This window comes from Apus apus, chromosome 2 (assembly GCF_020740795.1).
Source record: "Apus apus isolate bApuApu2 chromosome 2, bApuApu2.pri.cur, whole genome shotgun sequence".
Taxonomy (NCBI): Eukaryota; Metazoa; Chordata; class Aves; order Apodiformes; family Apodidae; genus Apus; species Apus apus.
Genome location: NC_067283.1, coordinates 2,954,349 through 2,978,238, shown reverse-complemented (window position 1 = coordinate 2,978,238; position 23,890 = coordinate 2,954,349). Strand labels below are relative to the sequence as shown.

Here is a 23,890-nt window from a genome sequence, read left to right as displayed (position 1 = left end):
CACAGACACCTTTCCATCAAACAATTTTTTTTTGAAGTATTATCCAGTAGATGTTACTCAGAACTTCTGAAATTTCTTATTCAAAGAATCACAGAATTGCTCTGGTTGGAAAAGACCTTTAAGATCATTTGATGAAGGTATTACATATTACAAACCATGAATGTTAAAGTTATTACCTAGCAAACCCCTTTAAAACAATGTATCTGTGTAGGACTTTACCTTGAACAAGGATCTTCCCTAAGGTGCTGGCATTGCCAGCAGGACTGGAAGCAAAGCACATGTACTGTCCTGAGTCAACACCTGTTAGGTTGTCCAAGATCAATGTGCAGGAACCATCAGGATCTTCTATGATAATGTGGTGGGGATCCACCTCCACAGGCTTTCCATCTTAAAGGGGGGAAAAAAAGGCTTAGTAAAGAGTTTTATGTTTTCTCCTTAGGGATTTCATCCAGCTTTTTGCTTGAGAGGACAAAGAGCTGTATTTGCTTTATCGCAGCTGATGTTGGTAGTGGAGGAATGAACTCTTCATTTTCCTCCAGCTCTCTACAAAACACCCTCCAGGCAAAGCACTGTTGAGGGACCTCATAGGTCACCAATCCTCATTTAAAAGTGACATTTTCCCAGGGCACATGTGCAGGTGTAGCTCTGATTTGCTACCCAAAGGAACCCCTCCAAAGTGGCTGTGAAGGTGCAGAGCAGATTTTACAAAGTGTGGATTTACAGCAAAGCTGTTTCCTCTGCAACGCGCTGGGCAGAAGAGTGTGTCTGCACAGCTGCTGGTGCCATGACATGGAAACATCTGAGCCAGTTGAAACAAGCTGTTTATTTCCTAGAAGTCGTCCAACCGCCACAAGATGTGGATTCATATGGGCTAATAAGCAAACCAGAAAAATCAGGGTACAGGACACAGGAAGAGCTGTTACTTGAGTGATTTAGTAGCTAACTTCAAGCCCAGAGTTGGGTGTCTCCAAGTGGTCAGCTTTTAGATTACCCACTAACCAATTAGCACAAAGCAGTGTAGTCAGAGAACAAATTTGGAGGATGCATTTCATACCTTTGTACCAGCTGACAGACGGCTTGGGAGCTCCTGTGACTTTGCAGGCCAGTTTGACTGTCTCTCCCAGCTCAGCTGTACAATCTGCCAGTTCTTCCTCAAAGTCTGGAGGTACTGAAACATCAGAATAAGCACGTTAGTCTGGCGGAGGGGAGCTCTGGAGAAAGGGGTCTCTCTCTGTAGCATGGTTGCTGCAAAGTAAGGTGAGAATAGGTAAATAGGTGGAACTAATGCAAATCTGTGAGGTTCAAAATGGAAAGCTGAGCAGGTAGTTTTAGCAGCCAATGACTTTCCAGGTGACAGGTAGTCCTTGTGTATCAGAAACTAAATTCAGTCTGTCCAATGTCTGTTGCTGGCTATAAAGATGGGCCACAAAAAGAAAAAAAAATAATTTGTTGCTGGAAGTGTTTTAGACCATGATTTTAAGAAGCACAACCATTATTCAGGCACCACACAGCTGTCACGGTTAAGATAATTCCTCAACTATCCAAACTAGTATTCTGTTGCTCTCCATACAATAAAATCTGTGCTTTGTTATGATAATTTATTGGTACCATATGAAACCATACAAAATTATTCTGATAATCTTCCTCATTAGAATATCTCACTAAAAGCAGAGAAATAAAATACTCAGACTTGTTTTCAGTGTGTACACACTGAACTCAGCTTTGTTCTGGTATTTTGAGATGCCAATTTTCCTTAAGCTGTAGAGGACACCATTCCTAGCTTGTACCTGGGCAATAAAGATCTAATATCCCTGCTGATAAATTTTGTGGATAGAACATGGTTATAATCTCAAATGACAGTAAGGATGAAGCAGCCTGAATGATGAGATAGAAGTCCAAAGCAAACCCATGTGCCCAGATACAACAACATCAGCCAGAGTCCAGAGTGAGGGATTTGTTACCCAACAAAGTCACAGGGGGTTTTGTGCTGGTATCAGCAGGACTCTGGGTCAGGACCTGACTCTGCTTTTCCCACTGGAGTCTTGATTCTCTTCATGCAGTGGGCCAGAGCCCTTGTCACCAAATTCTGTGGCCATCTACTCTTTTGCAATCCCCAGTTTGATCCTGAAGATCAAATGTGTCTCTAGTGCCAACTCCGCAGTTTGTCTCTCAGAAGTTTCAATAACTTGTTTCTCTTCTCCAGTGACACATATTTTCCTGGGCTGTTTTGCCACTCTACTTATTGACAAAAGGATCATGGAATCCTGGGCAGTGAGGCAACATCAATGGGGGCTCAATTTCGATGCCTCTATGCAAATGCACAAAGCATGGGAAAAATTCATGAATTATGGTGACATGGAACTGAGCAACCACTACAGCCTCTGATTCTGGTTCTCCATCAAAGGCAGCCAACATCACTTGAAACAGCCAGGGACAGCCAGCTCTTATCAGGCCATCAGCTTGTGTTTTCCCTGGGAAACGGACACTGAAGAGTCATTAGAAAGTTACTCTTCTGCTCTGGTATTCCCTCAAAATCTATACATATATCCATCTGTTGTGTAAATGTAATGACTCGAGTGATATGCAGTCCGAGATCTCTTGGTAGTGAGTGAAGAGTCCTACACCACTGTTCCACCCTGAAAAAGGTGCCTTTTCCAGCTCAAGTGGAGGACCTAACACTGCTATAATCATTTCAGTTCAAGCTTACTGCTTGCCATCATGTCACATGAGTTGTTCTTCACAGCAGAGTGTGATGTGCTCAAAGGAAAACCTTCAACCTCAGTGCAGTTTAAGAGGTGGCAGACGACCCTAAACGGTTTCTCTCCCTCTTTTGCTGATCTCCTTCTGAAACCAAGGAGAACACCCCAGAAAACAAGAGGAGGTGTGGGCTATCTCGGGCCATACTCACTCCAGACAGGCTCGCTGATCCGCTGCTGGATGCCACAGATCTCCTTCACCCAGGAGTTCTTGATGTTCACTGTACGTGCCTGGAGGAGGTACTTGCGCACCAAGTCTTCCCGCTCGTGCCAGATCTCAAATGCCCGGTCATCCCCTTCCACAAGGTCGTTCACATCTATGTTGTTCAGCTGCACGACAGAAAGACAAGAAAATCAGCACACATCCTATGTTCTTAGGGCTGAATTCCAGCCAGAACTTTTCCCACAGCTGAAATGCCAGAGTTTAGAATGGTTCAGGTCTCGACCTGGCTTTCTTGAACTGGAACTATCTTCCATCAAGGTCTAAAATTGAAACAACTACTAAACACCAGCAAGTCTCCTGCTACCAGTGTGTACTCTCCTCAGTGGACATAAGTAGTGCCATTCTCAGTGCTGCGTCCAGTTCTGGGTTCTTCAACACAAGAAGGACATGGAGCTATTGGACTGAAACCAGAGGAGGCCACAGAGATGATCAGAAGGCTGGAGCAGCCATGAAATCAGGCTGAGAGACTTGGGGCTGGTCAGCCTGGAGAAGAAAAGGCTCCAGGAAGACCTTAGATCTCTTTCCAGTCCCTGAAAGGGCTAGAGGAGGGGAGGGACTTTTTACAAGGGCTTGGAGTGAGAGGATGAGTGGGGGTGGTTTCAATCTGAAAGACCACAGATTTAGAGAAGATGTTAGGAAGAAATTCTTTCCTGTGAGGGTGGTGAGACCCTGACACAGGTTTCCTAGAGAAGCTGTGGTTGCCCCATCCCTGGCAGTGTTGAAGGGCAGGTTGGATGGGGCTTGGAGCAGCCTGGGCTGGCGGGAGGTGTCCCTGCCCATGCAGGGGTGTTGGAACTGGATGATCTTTAAGGTCCCTTCCAACCCAAACCAGCCTGTGACTCTGTGATACCCATTAAAGCTGTATTAGATGCTCCAACAGCAAAAGGGATAGTTTACACCACTTTGAAAGAATTTTCAGATTGCATGACCAATGCAAGGTGGCTTTGACTGAAGGGCATTCAGGGTCACTTTGCAACCCTTTCCCCAGGATACTGGACTTTCGGGAAAATAACATCCAGCATTAAAGGGCATCCCAAGGGTGGGACACAATTTTCTGCAATTTCTTGCAGTTTTAACCTGATCCCCAAATGTCTGAAGATGAACTGGTCAAATCCTCTCGATTTTTTTATTTCTAAAGAGGAATTGATGTCAGGAAAGGACATGACCAGCAGAAAGAGCCACTGGGAGCACAGCATGACTAAACCAACATTTCCTCCAATTTACTACCAACTTTACAGACTGCCAGAACCAAAGATTGAAAAATGCTACCAAATACTATAGGCAGAAAAAGTCACATCAAAACCATGTTCTTGAGCAGTTAATGAGGTTACAGAGATGCATAAACACTGATTCCTGTAATCTCATTAAACCTGATAAAAATCCACCCATGCTTCTGATGATTCTGACAGGTTTCTCACAGGTTTAGCAGTGAGATTTGGGGAAAGACATAGATTTTACTTGTGCTTCAAAGAGTTTTGGAAACAAAGGAATAGCTCAAAAGGATTAGTGAAATGGGCAAGCTGGATAGAAATGTGAAGGTCCAAATGGCAGGGGAATGCTCTAGGTGAGGATATAATGATCAAACCTTCATGATGTTCTTGAAGACGTAACTGTAGGTGTCTGTCTTTGTGTCTCGCTTTGGTTTGCAGATCACAATATAATTTTTGAAGAGGAAGACATGTCTTTTGTGTCCTTTCCATGCCATTCTAGCTCCTGGAGCTCCTTCCCACACAATGAAGTGGCCCTGATAAAAAAATAGAAGGAAGAGCACAAGGTGATAAACCTGGAAACATTACCACAATGATGTCTCACCATCACTTTTCAGAGAACAAGTAATGAATGTTTCCTGTTACATCCTCACCTTGTGTGTTGGTGCTTTATTACAGCACAGCAGATTGCTTCTGATGCTAAAGGTGATGCATCAAACTGACGGCACCAACAGGGGTGCAGACAGTGGTTGTCATTACATTGTCCTTTAAATGGCATTACCAGAAAAATACGTCTCTCTTTGTCAGGTTGGCTCACTCTGGGAAATGGAAGTGCTAATGGAAAACTGTATTTTGTGTGTCATGTGAACACCTTATTTGCTCACTTGGTCTCCTTCCCCAAAGCAGGACATGAATTTCACAGATCTTCAGACATACACAGCTCAATTAGGGACGTGGGTTCCCCTTGGGCATCATTAGGGAGAAGTAAGCACTCTTGGGGTGTGATGAGACTCTTTTTTGGATGCTTAAATGTGGATAGATAAATGTCCATCAGACTAGCACTGTAATTTAGCCCTACGGCTCCACTCAGCAACACACTGTGATTCCCATAGAAGACATAAGGGTACAAACAGGCAGAGCAAATTACTTGCCCAGCATGACACAGTAAGTCTACAAGGAAACAAGAATTTGAGTAAGGGTGTTGAAACTCCTAGACCAGTGTCCTCATACCTGGGTCATCTTTCCTCTGTGCTCCTAAAGTTTTCACACGGAGCACATGTAATGTATGCTGAGCTACCCTCTACCAGCTTACCCACAGACTAGGCTCTTTAAAAGGACTGCAGAAATCTGAAGACATGTAGACTGAAAAGTCTCAGTGAGATTTTAACCCATGAGGAAAGAACAGTGAAGACTTACTGGTGCCTGTAATTTCAGAAGCTGGCCCATGTAACTTGCCAATTGCAAGAGAGGAGAAGAAAAATGATAAAATTATTTAAAATGATGAGGGGACCTAGAGTAGATGTGTTCTTGTTTGATGAGCAGGTTGGAAAGGCAAATACCAATATTATGTGTTAATTGCTCCATAAGTGTCTATGCTCTGGTGTTTCAAAACTCCATCAAGCCAGGAGGCCCACGTCTCTGAGCAGTAAGAGAGGGAATAAGCAAATCCTCTCTTTTAGGTATGATTTCTAAGGGAGCTTATTGTAGGACCTAAGGCTATTTAGGAACTAGAGAAGGCATGCAAAGCACTAACTGGCAAATCCCAGTTACCTGTCGGATGGGTTCCCCAAGGCTTTCCAGGGTCCCCGGGTAATTCTCAATGAGTGAGACATGGAGGTTGTTTTCTGCTCTTCGGGTGAGTGCAGACACGATGGCATAAGCCTGCTCCAGCAAAGTGCAGTTTTGGCTATTTCTCGCTTTGTTTCGGATTAATTCCTGTAGATGAATGAAGAAAATGTCACTGGCAGTCAGGAAAAAAAAAAATAATTAATCAACGATTTCCTTGATAGCTGAAGAGTTTCTCAATACTGGTTCTGGCTCTTTCTCCTTAGCAACTTTCATCACATCCTTTCACCATGTGCTGCTTAGCTGCTAAAGTCTCTTCTTTCCTACCCATTCTGCAGCTTTAATGAGTAACCAGCTTGTTTTTTCCTCACATCGAATTATATTAAATAAAGGCAAAGCTGAAGCACACACCAGATAGGGATCAGTGATTGAAAACCAAAAATATCCCAAAGCAATGCCAAACGTATCCATTTTGTTTCTCTTGTGCTCTCCCTGATAGTACCATGAGGCAAGAACATGTTTCAGTGCTAAAATAAGAGTCAATATTAGATTCATAAAAAGAGAGTTTGGAAATAAAATACAAAAAGTCAGTTATCCTGTTCTTCTGAGATTTGTTCCTGTTCCTCTCTTTCAGCAAGGAAGGCGTGGAAAGTGACCGTGCTTGCTCTCTCTTCCAAGGGACCCTTCAAAGTTTTGGCAGGCATATATTCAAAATTAAGAAGTTAATGATCTTTAAACTATTCAAATTGCTCACTTAGGTACCACTAGAATACAGAAATATTTTGGCATGATTCTTCTTTCTGGATATCCCAGTGCTATTTCCCATGAAAAATACTATTTAAAGTGCTACTTTGAAATGTTCGTTTGTTGTCTTGGCCAGAACCTGAGACAGCAGGATGGGTGAAAGCTTGAAAGGTGAAACATTTTGGGATGGCAGAAAACAAAAACATTCATTTTACTATCATGTCAGTATAAAACACAAGTAAAGAAGTGCTGAATCAGTACCTTACACATTGGAAATTGCTTATTTTTATAACATAATTGTTGCTGAGTGTGAAGTAAATCCATACTTGTCATGGATATACACATACAAGAATTAATATATACATACTGTGTGTATATATGTGTGTATATACATATATGTGTGTAAGCATATATTTTAATAGATGTATATGCATATATCTAAAGATCACTCAGATAAAGCTTGCTGAACTTTGTGGGGTTGGAGACTGTGAATCTTTACCTAGATATGCATTTACAAAACTATTTAGTCACTGGTGGTGATCACCACCTTACCCAAGCAGCTTCCAATTGTAGTTGCCCCAGAAGGAAACCAAGAAAAATGAAATAAAAATAAGCTCTTTTTTTTCTACACAAGCTTCCCAGAGCAGAACATAAACCTATCAGATGTAAGTGCAGAACAAATGCTCTTCACCTTGATTATAGTCTGATACTGCTGGATCCTGTTTATGGGTTTTTCCAGGTAGTGCTGCAGTGGTGGGATAAGAGGCTGTGAAGGATCTTCGTTAGGTAAAATTTCATCCGTGTATCTCTGAAAAAATAGACAGAGAAATGAGGAAAGGTTGTCACGAAGAACAGTAGAAAAGATGACCCTGGAAAATGCTCACATGGTGCTGGTTCATGGAGCTAACTCAGTCAAAATGGGAGGCTGCTACTGGACCTTACTATTCCCATGCAATTCACCAACAAACTTAAGCTGGATTAGATGCCAACAGGAAACCCAGGGTCCAGGCATGGACATTAAGGAGGCTCAGAGCTTCTGCTGACCATGTGGAGGATCTGTGAGTGTGGGGCTAGTGTGAACATGTGCATTTGTTTTCTAAGCCAACATCAAGCTCCCTGCTGAGCAGAAGGCTCATGGAGAGGGTTAAAGACCTCAGGATCTAGGCATGGATATCCAACAGACAGGGGGTCCACACTTGCTGCTCAAGGGATCCATCAACATGCATGTGCTCATGGATTTGAAACGTTGTCTGCGTGTTTTCACTAATGAACCTCATTCCTGAGCAGCTGGAGCAGAGAATCAGGATTTCCCTCTCTATGCTTAAGTTTTATGCGAGTTTCCATGGTCTTAAAATGTGGTGGCCCTTGAAACATCCCTTAATTACATTTACATCATCACAGTCACATTAATATCTGTTTAAATTTTGTAACATTTGTAAATGCATATGCATATGTAAATGTGTTCCCATATTGATGGTATCTATCAGAAAGAGTTGGAAGTGAAAACAAAATTATTATATTTAGCAACAATTCCCCACAAAATTGTTTTAAAATCCTTTTCAGGATCACTTTTATGATTAATAGCTACACTTTTTGATGCAGGGGATTACAGGATGCATGATCATCAGGTACTTTTGTTACTGTTTTACCTTGTAGAAGTCCTGGACAGCTTTGCTGACAACAATTGACTCAGCCTGTACCCTCCCCACCAGGTACTGGATGTACTTATTAAATTCTTCTTCATGCTTAATAAAGCACATGGCCACATCATCATCAGTGTCACATTTCTGCAAGCCATGGAGGAAGACACTGTGGAGACAAAGAAAGAGGGACATCTGAGGAGAAGGTGATGGAATGAGGCTACGAGCCAGTTCCAGCAGCCAGACTTTTAAATCAAGCAATTTCAGGTTAGCACAGACTAAAGAAAATGACTGGGGGAAATGAGGGATGTTGCCACATGAACATCACTTCCCATGAGAGCAAGGGTACCAAGGTGCAAAAGGAGGTCCCTTAGCAATGGAAAGTCTAAGGCAAGTAAACCCCACATTGTACAACACCTCCTGTCCCTGGCAAGTAAGTGCTTCAGCCTGGACCTTGGGAAATCCCTCTGAACAGATCTGTTCTGCCTGTAAGACCGTGCTCCCTTGTTGCACTAATTCACTATCTCTCAATTAAATTTACATAAAAGGCTAAGAAATAAGCTGGACATATGAAGCCTTGGAGCTCTGAAGGGTATTATGGGAGTCTCAACTCTGTGCTCTGGCCCCAAATCATCTCTGACCCCCAAAGGACCATGAGTTCCTTTAAACATGAGCACTGCCAGTGCTCCACATCCTTCACAGTACTAATTGTTTCTGAGGCTCTGGCACCAAGTCTGTGAACCACTGATTGGTCTTTAATGAAGGCACTTGGGAATGCCCACCTGGAATGGAAGCGAGCAATGTCATCAATATTCCTGAAGATAGTGGCTTTCTGACTGGTGACAGCTCCTGGGACATTGGGACAGATCTCAGTGTACCTAAGGTGATGAGTTTGGAGGAACTGTAGGTCTTGAATGTAATCCTCTTCTGAGATCAGCAGCTCTTGAATAAGAACACTGAAAAGAAGACAATTAAGTGAAAAGAAATCACAGAATAATCATCACAATTATCCTAGAGGCTTTTAGGCTCCAAAGTAGAGATAAATGATCAGAAGAACAGACCCCTCGGAGTGTGTTGACTAGATCCTTTCTGACCATAAGATGAAGCTGAGTCAGGAGCAGCCTATGGAGTGACACCTACCTCTACCTTATAGACATCTACTGTTAGGGCAGACAAAATGGAGCACGAGCAACAGAAGGACCTATGTAAAGTAGACAGTAGCAACTTCAGTGCCACTTTATGCAATGAAGAAAGCAATTATCTGCAGGAGCTCACACTCAGTAACTCAACAAGGCTGAGTTTTCAGTCAATTGAGCTTTCACTCACTTGAGTTTCATTCCTTCTTTAGACATCATCTCTGGATATAGAGCACCCCAAAGTACCGAGGTACTGGAGTTTAGGATTTTGTGAAATCAGAGAGCTTCCAGACTTCTACCATGTAAAGCCCTCCTTTCAAGTCATCCAATAAAATTTAGATGGCCTGGAATTTTCCTAGGCTGAAATCAATGGCAAAACCCAATGAAACATCACGAATTACAAGCCTGAGAGCATCAAGGGTTTGCTTGATTCTGGGAAAGGGGAAGGTGGCAGGAGTCAGCAGAAGGAAAACACTGACTCTGACAGGTGGGACCTAGATGCCAACCCTCATGTTAGCTCAAAAGGCAGGGAAACTCTAACTTGGTACAAACACCAAGTGACACGAGCTCACCTTAGCTTCCTTTTGTATTCATCTTCAGAAACAAACTCTCCAGGGAACTCAGGAGCTTCTGTTGTTCCCCACTCTGGTGACAACTAAAATACAAGCAAAAAGAAATGTTATTCTTTAAGTGAGCAGAGCTTTTATCACTGCCAACTGAGGAGTATCCCTGGTGTGCTCACAGTCTCTTTCAACAATCCCTACACCAATGTGGCATCTCTTTTTCACTGGAGGGTGATTAGGTCTTTCAAACCCAGGCCACTCTGCACACACAGAAAAATACTGTCTAATCAGACAATGAAAAAAAACATCACTTCACAGAAGCTTTCAACAACCTCCTCCATCACTCCTTGCAAAAAGAATTTTACATGAAAAATAAACACAGCATGATCAGTCACCTTTAATTTCTTGTCCAGGTAAGCTGGAGAGACCCAACCCTGTCGAGAAGGGCTGGATTTTGTGGGTTTTGTCCTGACCAGCCATTTCAGAGGATGAGCTGAATCAAGAACTTCCACGTATTGGCCTTCCTTCAAAGTGATGGTCTCCCTGTCAGGAGTAGCAGGAGCATAGTCTGCTGTGACCATGTAGACATCAAAGATCTGCAGGCATGAAATGAGAGTTATTATGTGCTCTGAAAACAGAACACAGCAACACCAGCAGGACAGAAGTGCTTATCTCTAGTTAATGTTTTATTCTGCAGCCCTTGTACTGCAAAGAGAATCACTGTTTGCTTTTTGGCAAGCAGAAGACTAAGTCTTCTAGGAGGCTCAGGCCATATTTTCAAAACTAGTTGAGGTGCTTTGGATTTACATCATGAAACAGTGGATTTTTCTCCCAAGACAAAACAAACATTGATCCTAAAGATGCCAAAATAGGTTAACATCTCCAAAGGTGGTTTTTTTTTTTTGTTTGTTTGTTGTGTTTTTTTTTAAGGAAACATTTGAAATGAAAAACCCAAAAATTTCAGTTTCTCATTTTCACAGATTTCTCATTTTTCTCATGAAAAACTTCTCAACAAAATTATTCTGACCAACTCTGCCCAAGGCCACACAAAATCAAGCTCTGACTTCCTGAAGATCAGTCATGACATCAAAAGGTGCCAAATAATGGGTATGTTTTGACAAAGCTGACTTGAACAACTTGATCTGGAGCATCAAAATTTCATAGAATCATAGAACCATTCAGGTTGGAAAAGACCCTTGGGATCACCAAGTCCAAGCATCATCCCTACTCTACAAAGTTCTCCCCTAACACAGATCCACCAACACCACATCCAAACGACTCTTAAACACATCCAGGGATGGTGACTCCACCACCTCCCTGGGCAGTCTGTTCCAGTGCCTGACCACTCTTGCTGTGAAAAAAATTTCCAGTCAGAACCTCCCCTCTTGCAGCTTGAAGCCATTCCCTCTTGCTCTATTGCTAATTACCTGATTTGATTCTCTGTGCTCTGTATCACAGCCTCAATATTTACCTACAAAAATGAAGCACGTCCCTAAAGGAGATGGAGATGCTTAAACCATCAGAGATCAGTCATTTTAATCAAAGTTTTCTCCTTGGGTCAAACTTGTCCTTAAAAGATATCCTACCTCTCCTCTGGAATCCCCATCTTCAGATTCAGAGGAGGACTCCTGAGCAATGGATGAAGGTCTGGATCGTCCATGGCGAGGAGATGCAGATGGAGTTCTTGATTCATCATCACTTTCCCCACCTGGCACTCGAAGTGTAGCTAAAAAGCAGAGCAACAGCAAAGCGTGGAAGAAAGATCTCCAATTTGAAATCTAGAACTCCCAATTTCATAAAAACAACGATTGTCTAGGAAGAGCATTTGTAGTATTTAGTGTGATTTCCTGCTGATGTTTAGGATTAAATGAATAATTGGGGTGTTTTAATACACGAGGTTGCACACCACCTGCTTGTGTTGCTTTTGGACTGCAAGAGTATTTGTAGCAGAGGCAATGCCTCTGGTTTTGCTTCAAGATACAATTTTGCTACAAGTCAATTAGTATATGATACAGAAACCAGAATCTTTCCTTTAATTCAACAAATCAGGTGATGACTGCACAGCTGTGCACAGCTATTTTCAGCCTCAAGTTGATTTCAAAATCCCATTGTCAGCTACATTTGAGGATGTGGGAAATCTTCCAAACAGGATTGCTTTCAGACTCGGGAGTGATGAATATCTGAGCAACACAACATACCCAAGATGTTAAAAATACACTTCCATTTTTACAAGTTGCCCTCCTCTCTAAAGCTTGCAGTTACTCCTACTCAATTAAATAAACACTGTGTGCATTAAATGCACATTCATCATCTTAATTTACTGTAATAGCTTTTATTCTAGTTCCAAATTTTAGACTAAGACACACAGTTTGGTTGGACTCTTACAAAAAATTCTTAGTTCTCAGCACTTACAGACATTCAGATGCTTAGGTAGATGACTGTCTCAAAACCTTTTTCATAAATCTCATTGGTATTTAAAGCCTAACAGATACCTAGAAAAAAACCCAAACAACAAAAGACTGCATATTTTTCTACACTAATTAAATTGTGTCTTCCAGGTTCCTTACCCTGACTTATTTTTGCAGATACCATTTCTGAGATACGGGAGGTGAGTTTCTGGAAGAACTCTTCTGAGCCAACATCAGCTAATGAAATAGGGCTTTTGGGTACACCTTCTCTACCAGCTTCAAGGTCTCCTGGTAAAAAGAGAATTTTCTATTAAATAGGCAATATCATCTTTTTTGGAGTAACAAAATCTTCTGTGGAAGGAAGGTCTCATTTTCTTCTCTTCCCCTGCTTTTAAAACTGTACTTGCTCACATTTCATCCAAATCATTCACTCTTGAACAGAGACCAGTCCTGAAAAGTTCCAACATTTCAGACAGTTTCAAGAGCACAGAACAAGAGCAGGTGATACTAATGAAATACATAGACAAACAGCTGTAGGTGTGAAGGGCAGGAGTAGGAGAGAGAAAACAGCTTCTCTTACCTCCTCTTGTTTCAGAGGGATGAATATCTCTGAAAAAAATAAAAAAAAGAGTAAAGCAGAGTTAAAAAATTAAAATAAAATGTGTAATAAAGAGAGGAAAATCAGAAACTCCCCCTCCACCTCACACCTTGTACCTAAAGGCTGGAAACATCTAAGTGAGGACTCTGGTTTTGGGCTGCAGGTGCTGGGAGCTGATACCAGGGCCAATATGAGAAATTAGAATTGGGGCACCAGGCCCATATGGGCACAGGAACACTCAGGTGAGTTAATCTTTGAGCCAGATCCTTTGAGCCAAAACTTCTTTCCTGTGAGAGTGACAGAGCCCTGGGACAGGCTGCCCAGAGAGGCTGTGGAGTCTCCTTCTCTGCAGACATTCAAAACCCACCTGGACACGTTCCTGTGTGATGTGCTCTGGGTGATCCTGCTCGGGCAGGGGGGTTGGACTAGATGATCTCTAGAGGTCCCTTCCAGCTCCTAAGATTCTGTGATTCTGTGTAATCCCATCTGAGAATTCTCCTCATCCCTGACTTTTATTTGGCTTGAGAAGACCTGACTGCTCAGGGAGTAGGTTGCAGGACAGAGTAGCCTCCAGCTCCCTGGTGCTGCTGGGACTTTATTCTCAGCTGGCACTGAAATAAAACTGTCACAGTTGGAGACTTTATGTCAAATGAGGATCTGTAGTCTCAGGCAGTTTTCAGTGAACTGGTGCTAAACAATCCCCAGTGGATGAATCAGGAAACCAAGGACTGGAGAACATGCAGCTGCTGTGGTCCAGCCAAGATCATATCACATGGTGTTGGGGAAACAAGCTGACTACTGGTTCTGCAGTGTTTCTGAGGTCTAAAGAGACAGTTGCTACACTGACAGCTTTTACTAACACCAAATTCATCCCTTTCCAGTAGGAAAGGGGCAGAAGAGGATGCTGTTAACACTGAGTGAAAATGACTACACAGATGTGAAAAACTACCAGAATTTGCTTGCATCTGATGAAGAGCCCTTGTGGTGTTTCCCAAGACTACAGCTCTGCAAAAAAAAACCCCCACCCTAAATCCTGAAGTGAACATCTCTGCTGTTCCTGTGCTTTTTGTAGGCAAGATATAAACAGTCATCGCACAAGCTGATCTGCCCTGATTCTCTGTGAATATGTAGGAAGCAGGAGGAAGCTCACTCCACTTCATCTATGACAAACCAGGTATCACCAAGTGTGTTTGATGGAGCCTGGGCAGATCCTTGGAGAGGCTGCAGGGAAACAGCTGCATTCACATTGCAGCTTTCTTCACACACCACAGGAAGACTGGTCAAACCTTTTAGGCTCTACATACTCTAGAAGTCAACGTGTGTTCAGCTGGATGCCACTTTTCAGATTGTGTCTGCCTAGTATCCAAGCCAACAGTGGGGAATTGAAGTTATTTGTCATGTGCACTTGTAAACAAGAAGTTTGTGAGCAGACCCTTTTCATCTACTTCTTTTTCTATGAAGCATCAATGAATTTTGATGTTGGCAAATAACACTTATTATTATTATGGCCTTAACCCTGTGATTATGTTTTTTTTTTTACTTCTGATTAGGAGATTAAAAGTAGAAAGAGGTTTATATGACCTACCCATTTTATTAGTCTTTTTGTCCTTGTTTTTATCTTCCCTGATAAGCCAGCAAAGGTGGCTGACATTGGTACCAGAATATTTCCATCCTAGGACCTCAAACTATTTTAACTCTGGTGCTGAGACTTGAATATAGGATGTTCAAAGAGAACACATGCCTAAAAGTGACTCCTGGGAACTTCTGCAGGGTGGTACCTGCACTGCTCCACCCCAGCACAGGTGGCCAACCACTTACCCCAGTGTGGTCATGATGGCTTCTGACACCATCACACGCTCCTGGGTCAGAACTTCAGCCTCTTTCACTGCAAGATTAGGGTTTATCGTTAGAGGACAGAAGGCAGAAAATGTTTTGTGTACCTAATGTAGGCACATTTGCTACACATGTATTACTGGGACCACTGGAATAATTAATCTGCCCTGTTTCCAGCTCTTGACCTGGGATACATAATCCTAATTATACGATGCAATTACTTACTCCTCTCCCTGTTCATGTAGATGTGTGATGGCCTCATTTCTCTACACTGCTCAACCTGTGCTCCTGAGCTCTTGGTAGAGTAAAAATGTGAGATGCAAGGAAGGATAACAGAAAAATTGAGTCTTCTTTAGTGCTGTCTCTACTCCCAACCTATATCTGCTTCTCCCACCTCTTAGTGAAGGAACTGTGCCAGAAGAGGCCTTGGAAAGCTCTGTTCAAAGAGGAATGGAATAACTCCAGCTGCCTTAAGGCAATTCTACAAAGCAAAATACCTTGGAAGAGTGAAGCATTTCAAAAAAATTTTTAAATGTTGACTTTTTCTAATTATTTTACGTTGCCTTTCTTCCTTTCTGCTTCATTTGGTTGTTTCTTAGACTTGTCTTCCATTTATACAGCAAAGATGCTGCTGTTAATCCAAGCTAGGGTCAGAAAACTAAAACATTATAGAAGTAAAGAGTGTCACCATGTGCAAGGCAAGCAAAGTCATGGGTAATCTTGGGAAAATGCAATTTTTTTTTCAGTGGTGAGGTATTAATTTCCTTATCAGTCACATCTGGGCACTGTATAAGGGTAATCTAGAGAATGTGTGTATATTGTAACAAAGATTTACCATCTGCAACTTCCAGGATGGCAGTGCAGATGGACTGGCCGGCCTTGTTGGTAGCAATGCACGTGTAGGCTCCACTGTATTTCTTCTTAACGTCCAGCAGGATCAGACTGTGGTGCATATTTGAACTGGCAAGTTTATACCCAGGAGTGTCTGGTTTGATCCACAGGATGTCTTCCCGAGACTGTTCTTTCAGCCAAGTAATAGTTGGTGGTGGATGTCCTAAAGGAAAGGCAATGCAATGAGCTTTAATTTTCCTGATGGTGTTCCTTCCTTACAATTATGAGCTGTGACTGCTGTGATTAAATGTTGTTTTGGTCTGTTTCCTGCAATAACAGGCATAATACTTAATAAAGGAACACAAGCCTTTTGGCAGTGCACACATAAGGTTTTGCAAAACCAAAACCCTTAAGAACACATTTCCCAAAGACTAACAAGTGTTCTTATCCCTGGTTTTACATACATTTAAAGCACATGAAGTCTCTTACAAAGCTGGGAGTAGAGTTCCAGACTCCAGATACAGAAGATGAGGTTACAATGACTTGGGCCAATCTAGAATGTGTCATGAAGTTACAGAATTGAAGTGTTATGCAGAGAGGCAAGACGTCTGTTCACATACCTTCAACTTTTACAGATAACGTGATGCTTGCACCTTTTTTCACCTTTTTATTAGTAAATCTTTCTAGGAACCTTGGTGGTACCAGCTGCTCATGGGAATCTGAAAATGACATTATGGATGAAACGTGTGAATTTAGACTACTGAAAAATTCCAAGAGGTTCTGTTACCACCAACTATGGCTTCTCTCACCTGTTTCTGATGGCTCTTCTTTCTCATCAGGATCTGTAATATAAGGAGAACAAACAAAACAATAAATACAAATACCTTTCAGGTAACTAAAAAGAAAAAAAAAAAAGGTACTCTAGGTTCTTACTCCTTGCTGGAGATACTACACAGAAATGTTAGTGTGATTTGTAAGTGGCCCTCAGGTTTAATAAAATGAACCATTAATGTTAATGAGATTGGACTGGAATAGAAGGCATGTTTACGAGATAACAGAGTATTGAGAAGTACATACTTCATTTCTTGGACATGTAATAAATTTACAGGCAAACTAAAATTAAACCAAATCATCTTGATCACTTCCTTTGATTTTTCTTGGTAGCTTTCTCAAGAAAAATAACTATATAAAATGGAAAGAGCCGCTGAAATGGAAAAAAGAAGATCCCAAATATAGTCCAACACTTACCTTTGACTACCAGCCTAGCTGAGGAATATGCAGAACCTGCAGAATTGATGACAAATATTGAGTACTGGCCAGCATCCTCCTTAGTGACATCGCGGATTTCCAGTGAGTGGAATTCCTGCTTGTCGGTCTTCAGGATGCGATCCGAGGCCTTCAGGGGCTGCCCATTTTTGAACCAGTAAAGACGAGGCTGCGGGAACCCTGCGAGGAGCAGTTACAGACATGGAGAACAGAATGCATTGGCAACATTGATTTGGGAGCTTCTCCAAACAGGTGGATCCTTCTGAGCAGGAGCCAAGGAACCCTCAGCTCTGCCCAGGGCTGCTGTTTCAAGGATTTCATAGAATCACAGAATCACAGAAAAGCCCCTTGGGATCACCGAGTCCAACCATCATCCCTACTCTACAAAGTTCTCTCCTAAACCAGATCCACCAACACCACATCCAAACGACCCTTAAACACACCCAGGGATGGTGACTCCACCACCTCCCTGGGCAGCCTGTTCCAGTGTCTGACCACTCTTGCTGTGAAAAAAAATTTCCTACTGTCCAGTCTAAACCTGCCCTGGTGCAGCTTGAAGCCCTTCCCTCTTGTTCTGTCACTAATGACCTGTGAGAAGAGACCAGCACCAACCTCTCTACAATGACCTTTCAGGTAGTTGTAGAGACTGATGAGGTCTCCCCTCAGCCTCCTCTTCCTCAGACTGAACATTCCCAGCTCCTTCAAGCATTCTTCATAAGATTTTTTCTCTAGGCCCTTCACCAGCTTCGTTGCCCTGATTTACCCAACTAGAACTGGCTGCATATTCATAAATTTGTATTTATCTATTAAAATACTTTCCTGTCTCCTGAGTTTCTGGCACTCCCTGTATTGGCTGCATCTGCAAATGCCTTCCAGGTTGAGCAGGTAACACATAGGTCTGATTTGCAATGTACACAAAGACAAAAGCTGAAGCCAAAATACTCCTCATCACTTTTACAGGTAACAATTAGAAAAAAACCTGGAGGAACCTTCCCTCTCCTCCTATGCCAGGGGGACATTTTTGCAGTTTTTAGGTTGTAGCAGCAACTCCCTCATAGAGCACACAAATCCAAGACTGTTTCATTTATTAAAGAGAAAAAAGAACACACTCTCTACCTGGTTTTGTTCCTTATTGCTCCTCCATAACTAATGTACTCAGAGAATTACAGGACTCAGTTTTCAGAAGCCTATGCCTGTAATTATGCCTGGAGATGTGGTCACAGAATGTGGCCTTTAATCTGCCTGAATCTGCTGCAAAAGTCAATGTCCACCAGTATGAACACACTCCTCTAGCTGGTTTGTGCAAACATGGTGCAAGATGCATGGACTGGGGTCACAGTGGCAAAAAAGTGCATCAGAAAACCTTGTCCAGCCCTTCAAGCTGCCAGAAAACCTGGAAGAACTGACAACACTGTGGGGTCCACTCACCTTTCACCTTCAGGTGAAATTTAGCCAGTGATGCTCCAGGTGCCACATGAATATCATGAAGCTCATCGAAGATCTGGGGCAATTGCTCCTCCTCAGTGGTAGATTCCTCCTGTTCACGGCTAAGAAGAAATTGTAATTAGAAAGTCAGCAAGCCAGAAAAGAGTTAGGAAGCAGAAGAACCTATTTTAGATTAATTCAGTGTGTGGGTTTTGTCATCATGACAAGAGATTCAGCATCATGTGACATTACAAGCAATGGAGTGATCCTATGAAGAAATCTCCAGGCTAGCCTGAAGTTAGCCAGAGCAAGTTTGCACAGGATAAATGTCCAGTTGTTGCATCTCAGCTGGTCTGATTTTTCCTTTATGACATTAAACTGGCCCTGCTAGATATAGAAAAAAAAAAAAAAGTCTTGGCATAAATATACATATTGATCTTATAAAGTCAGTTTGATATTTTTGATCTTTTACCTTGAAATGTATTCTTTGGCACTGTAGTAAGAAGATGTCTCTGTTGCATCTGCTGCTGTCTCATAGTCAGTACTGGTCACTGTTAAATGGAAAAACAAATATTTTTTTAATAAGCATAGAAGCACAGATTGGTTTGGCTTAAAAGGGACCTTAAAGATAATCTAATTCAAATGCCACCTGTCATGGGCAGGGACTCCACCCACCAGATCAGGCTGCTCCAAGCCCCATCCATCCTGCTCTTGAACACTTCCAGGGATGGGGCTTCCACAGCTTCTCTGGACAACCTGGGCCAGTGTCTCACCACCCTCACAGTGAAAGTTATGTTATTTCTAATATCTAATCTAAATCTACCCTCTTTTAGCTTCAGCTTGTTACTCCTCATCCTATCACTACCTGCAAAAAGTCCCTCTCCAGCTTTCTTCTGAGATTTGAAAGTATTTTTCTTACTATAGTTTCCCTACAAATCTGAGTGAGTGGCAGGTCAATTTCACACTGCTACTTCAGCAGGACCCCCACATGTCCCTGGATTAGGGGAAATACCTCTGCTAATCTGAGAAGCTTTGCTCTGAGCCTTGCCCTGGAAAAAAAAACAAAACATTCAACTCAAGAGGTTTGCGAGTGAAACATTTTGTGGGCAACGTGCACTTTTTTTTAAAGCAAATGATGTTTTCTTTAAAACAAAACACAAATAAACCCCCAAAGTATCCACCTCTCAGCAGGACCCCTTCCCTTGCTTTTTTTCTTCAGTGATTTTGAGACTTACAGTCCACTCGAAGCTCAGCCTTGGTTGAAGCGACTCCCATGTTGTTTTCAGCCAGGCAACGGTAAACACCCATGTCTGTGGGGACCACAGCTGTGATGATCAGCTGGTGACACCCTTCCTGGTCCTCGTTGATCATGTAGTGATCGTTTTCTTCAATAGCTTTCCCATCCTTGAACCAGCGAACCGTGGGGAGTGGTTTGCCAATGACAATGCAGTCAAAGCTGACTGGGTATCCATCTTGGACCTCTTGGTTTTGGAGCTCAGTCATGAACATGGGAGCTAAAACCAGAGTAGTTAGGAGACAAGAAAGGAAACAGTTGTGTTAAAGATGTATTTTAAGAGCACTGCTGCCCAGTGCCTGAAGACTTCTGGTTTCTAGGCTTTTTAATTGCAGGGTGATATATTTTCTCTATGAAAACTGTCAAGAAGAAACCCTCTGACAAACACTATGAAGATATTCTACACCACCATAAGTATGGCAACACCACAGCTGCAAACCATACATTGCCTACGTTCCTCTCCTTGCCAAAATGTGTCCTCAAGATGGTTCTGAAAACTGTTTCAGTTATTTAAGTATAATAGTCATAGCTTCTATGGCCATATTATTGTAGTAGAGGACATTCTAGTGTGAAAAGCAGCTTTGTAAATAAGTCAATACTTTGCAACCCCCTCCTTCATCACTCCCTCAGAATGTTGAACAATAAAAAATCAGTTTTTTAAAAAAATGCAGTTTCCAGACAAATATCTGCACCAAATGAAAACAAAGTCTTTTTGAAAGCTATTTATGAGTAAAAAGATAACATTCTGACCTGCTCCAACTGTCTTCTCCAAAGAATAAACGGGTTTGTTTCCCTTACCTGTATCAGAAGTCAGCAAAGGTGGTGGAGGTCTCACTGCTGGTGGTGCAAACTTCCCATGGGTGGGTGGTGTTGCTTTCCCAATCCTCAGTTCAATTTTTTTAGGGCCTTGTTCCAGAATGTCAATCTCCACGGGAATCCCCAGAGCACCAAACATCTCTCGGAATCGAGTGGCGGCAGATCTTGCCTCAGACAAGATTTCAAACTTGATGTAGATGTACTGCTCATCCTCTCGATACGTCTGATGGTCGACCATCTCTATGTCCCCTTCATCTGCACTGACAAAGAGCTCTTCCTCCACATCAGATATCTCTGTTGAGATCTTGGCCCTGAAGAGTCTGTGAAGTCTCCTTCCTGCTTTACGGAAAGCATCATCCAGCTCACTGCCAGATGAGCTCTCTGTCTCACTGTCAGTGCTTTGCTTCTTCTGCTTCTCCTTGCGAAGAACTTGAGGTTCTTGAGCACCAATAACCACCTTAGCACTGTGGGCAACCTTGCCAAATTTATTGGATGCCTCACAGGTGTATTTACCTGCATCTTTCCTGTCCAGGCCAGCGATAATCAAAGAGCAGGTCCCATCACTGTAATTGTCTATGTGATAGTAGCGACCATCTGAAAGCTCTTGCCCATCTTTCAGCCAACAGATTTTCATGTCACTTTTGCTTTGGGCCACACATTCCAGGTGGAGAGTGCTCCCAGGCTCACCAGAGAAATCCTTGAAAGTCTCAGTAAACACTGGACACTCTTGTTGCTTGATCTCTTTCCTGACTTTGTAACCTTTGAATGCAGCCTGGATCTTCACAGCAGCCTTGTTCATAGAAGGATCATCTAAATCTGGCATTTCTGGTTCAGCTGGTTTAGCAGCTGGGGCAGGCACAACAGTCTCTTCACTGGATTTCTCCCACTGTTTCCATAATTTGCTTGTGGAGACAGACTGAACTTTGCTAGTAACACTGACACTTTTCTTCCCAGCTTTCTTAAGGTAGTTCACCAGTGATGGAGTCCCAGCTCTAGACTCATCATCAGAGCTTGTGAAAGAGAAATCTGCTTCTCCTGTCCTAGCCAGCTCATCACACGTGGAGTACTCCTCTGAGTAATAGTGAGACATCTCCGCTTCCTCCTTCCTCAGCTTCTGAAGCTTCTCCTCCTCTTCAGGCACCTCGCTGATGGAATCCAAGGTGGGCTCGCGGCTCATCCGGCGTTTCTTGGCCAGGGCTTCCCACAGGAGGTGAAGGTCTCCCTCCTGAGCAGCCTCAGGGGGCAAACTGGGCTGGATATGGCCATCCACCAGCTCTTCTGGTTGTCTTGCTGAGGGTGCTTCCCGGGCAATCTCTTTTAGCATTGTCACCGTGGGAACTGAGGAGAATTAAATTAGTCAGATGTTAAGAAGCCATGAGTGAGCTCTGAGAAAGCACATGGAAGTGTCAGTCCAAAGCCTGGGCAGAAGAGTATCAGTGGCATTTAACTAAGCATTCTCTTGGGAACAAACTGTGATATTTTTTTTTCTCTACAGTGAAATTTGGGGAAAAAAGAAAAAAAAAAAAAATAAATAACTAGATGTGGTCCTGGGCAACTTGTTCTAGGTGACCCTACTTTGAGCAGGGAGTAAACTGCACTATCTCTGGAAGTTCTTTCCAACCTCAACTATTGTGTGATTCTATGCATGTGCATAAAACCTGGCCAAACTATTTATTTATTTATTTCCTTCCTCACACATTTAAACCAAATAAATCTATTTCTGCCTCTTTTGAATGTTGCAATCAAGGAATATCTACTTAAGACTGTCAGTGGATCCTGGAAAGGTATTCCAGGCTCATCCTATTTTACAGTTAGACAAGGCTTCACTGGCTGGCTTGAATAGATCTCCTCTGGTTGTAATGGGAGTTGAGACTCCCACATCATATGGAGGCATTTGCCTGTAGATACTTTGCTTTAGATGTGTCAAAGTCTGAAGGTTGTGGCTCACCCTCTGGGACACACTGAATTGCCCCTGCGTGGTGCTCAGTGCCATTTGAGATCCTCCAGGCTGCCTGGGACATCCACACATGGGTCTCAGATACAACACAGGACCTATGAACGTTCTCAGTCCCTCTGGAGGAGATGGTGGCCCAGGGATGATATCCTGAAGTGCCTCAGTGGCACTAGATGCTTCTGTGTGGGCCACTGAATCCCACCACAGGGACACAACTCAGCTTCCTAAGCACTATGACCCGTAGTCATTTGGGATGTCCAGGACAGAGACCTGGCAAATACTGTGCAGAACATAAGAAAGAGCCCTCACTTTCTGAAGAAGTAGCTGAAGGTCAGGGAGGGTACCCTGAGACATCTCAAAAGGCAGCAGAAACCCCTGTAGAAATAACTGTATCACACCTTATGTGTTGGACTCAGGAAAACCTAATCTGAGCAGCCCAAAGTTGTTAGGGATTCAGAAACATACTGGGCAATACAGAACAGGAAGATAATGATTATTTGTAGATGACTATCACTGTTTGTAAGAGAAAACGGACTCCAGTCCAAGCTGTGGAGATGTCCCTGGATGTCCATAAACAGAACTGATTTAACAGCCATACCTTCAAGACACAAGCTGGCAACAGATTTGACTTCTGGAGAAACCATGCAGGTGTATGTGTCCTGATCTTCAGCTTTAAACGCATGAATGATGAGTATCTGCTTTTTTCCTTCAGACAGGATCTCGTATCTCCCTCCAGCTCTTATTTGTTCTTTTCCTTTGAACCATGTCACTCTCTCTTCAGGTTCACTTGAGAACTTGCACTCCAAGCGAGCCACCTGCCCTTCTGACACTGATCCTCCCACCAAAGGATGGGTGACTGTGACTTGAGGCTCTGTAATTATTAAAAAACCCAATAATTAACACAAAGAACATACCATAATCTGGCTTTCAGGCACTGGACATCACTCTATAAAATATCCAAGCATCCCATCTTTCATTTAGAGATGGTTGAGCTGTTGTAGAAAACAAAAGGAAAGAAAAACCCAACAACTCTGGCATCCAAAAGTTTGCACTTCCAAAGATAACATAAGAAATACTTGACAAGCTCTCCCAGAAGCTAAACCAGCTCAATTTAAATATATACATGCAAAAGTGGTTGCACTTTTCACATTCCTGTTTTTTTTGCTGATCTTCATTTACCCGTCACTGGTATTAAACAGTCTTATGGATTCTAGAAGACCTTAATGTTTAGAAATGAAGCAGTTCTGAAGTGAGACAAGAAAAAAAAAAAACACAACCAAAACACAATAAAAATAATAAAAAAGAAAAGAGGTGATTAAAAGTAGCATTTGTTCCAATCTTGAAAGTAAAAACCCCTAAATATGTATATGTGTGTGTGTAGATATACATATATTTACACTAGTTTAGGAA

General features: G+C 42.5%; 1 protein-coding gene across 48 annotated transcripts in view; it reads right to left on the bottom strand.

Annotated features, from left to right (window-relative positions):
- Positions 1-23,890, bottom strand: part of OBSCN (obscurin, cytoskeletal calmodulin and titin-interacting RhoGEF) — a 195,608-nt gene that overhangs the window by 47,654 nt on the left and 124,064 nt on the right. For all 48 annotated transcript variants that reach the window (XM_051612294.1, XM_051612296.1, XM_051612305.1 and 45 more), the window contains 23 exons: positions 23,079-23,351; positions 20,509-21,864; positions 19,652-19,930; positions 18,889-18,967; positions 18,420-18,538; positions 16,974-17,171; positions 16,535-16,567; positions 16,346-16,444; positions 15,730-15,948; positions 14,880-14,946; positions 13,044-13,072; positions 12,623-12,751; positions 11,642-11,781; positions 10,451-10,651; positions 10,065-10,147; positions 9,139-9,312; positions 8,366-8,525; positions 7,408-7,524; positions 5,958-6,122; positions 4,565-4,723; positions 2,909-3,086; positions 1,055-1,168; positions 220-387 (listed from right to left, as the gene is read on the bottom strand). In XM_051612294.1, the coding sequence (XP_051468254.1) occupies positions 220-387; positions 1,055-1,168; positions 2,909-3,086; positions 4,565-4,723; positions 5,958-6,122; positions 7,408-7,524; positions 8,366-8,525; positions 9,139-9,312; positions 10,065-10,147; positions 10,451-10,651; positions 11,642-11,781; positions 12,623-12,751; positions 13,044-13,072; positions 14,880-14,946; positions 15,730-15,948; positions 16,346-16,444; positions 16,535-16,567; positions 16,974-17,171; positions 18,420-18,538; positions 18,889-18,967; positions 19,652-19,930; positions 20,509-21,864; positions 23,079-23,351 (4,539 nt within the window). The remainder of the gene's footprint in view (positions 1-219; positions 388-1,054; positions 1,169-2,908; positions 3,087-4,564; positions 4,724-5,957; positions 6,123-7,407; positions 7,525-8,365; positions 8,526-9,138; positions 9,313-10,064; positions 10,148-10,450; positions 10,652-11,641; positions 11,782-12,622; positions 12,752-13,043; positions 13,073-14,879; positions 14,947-15,729; positions 15,949-16,345; positions 16,445-16,534; positions 16,568-16,973; positions 17,172-18,419; positions 18,539-18,888; positions 18,968-19,651; positions 19,931-20,508; positions 21,865-23,078; positions 23,352-23,890) is intronic.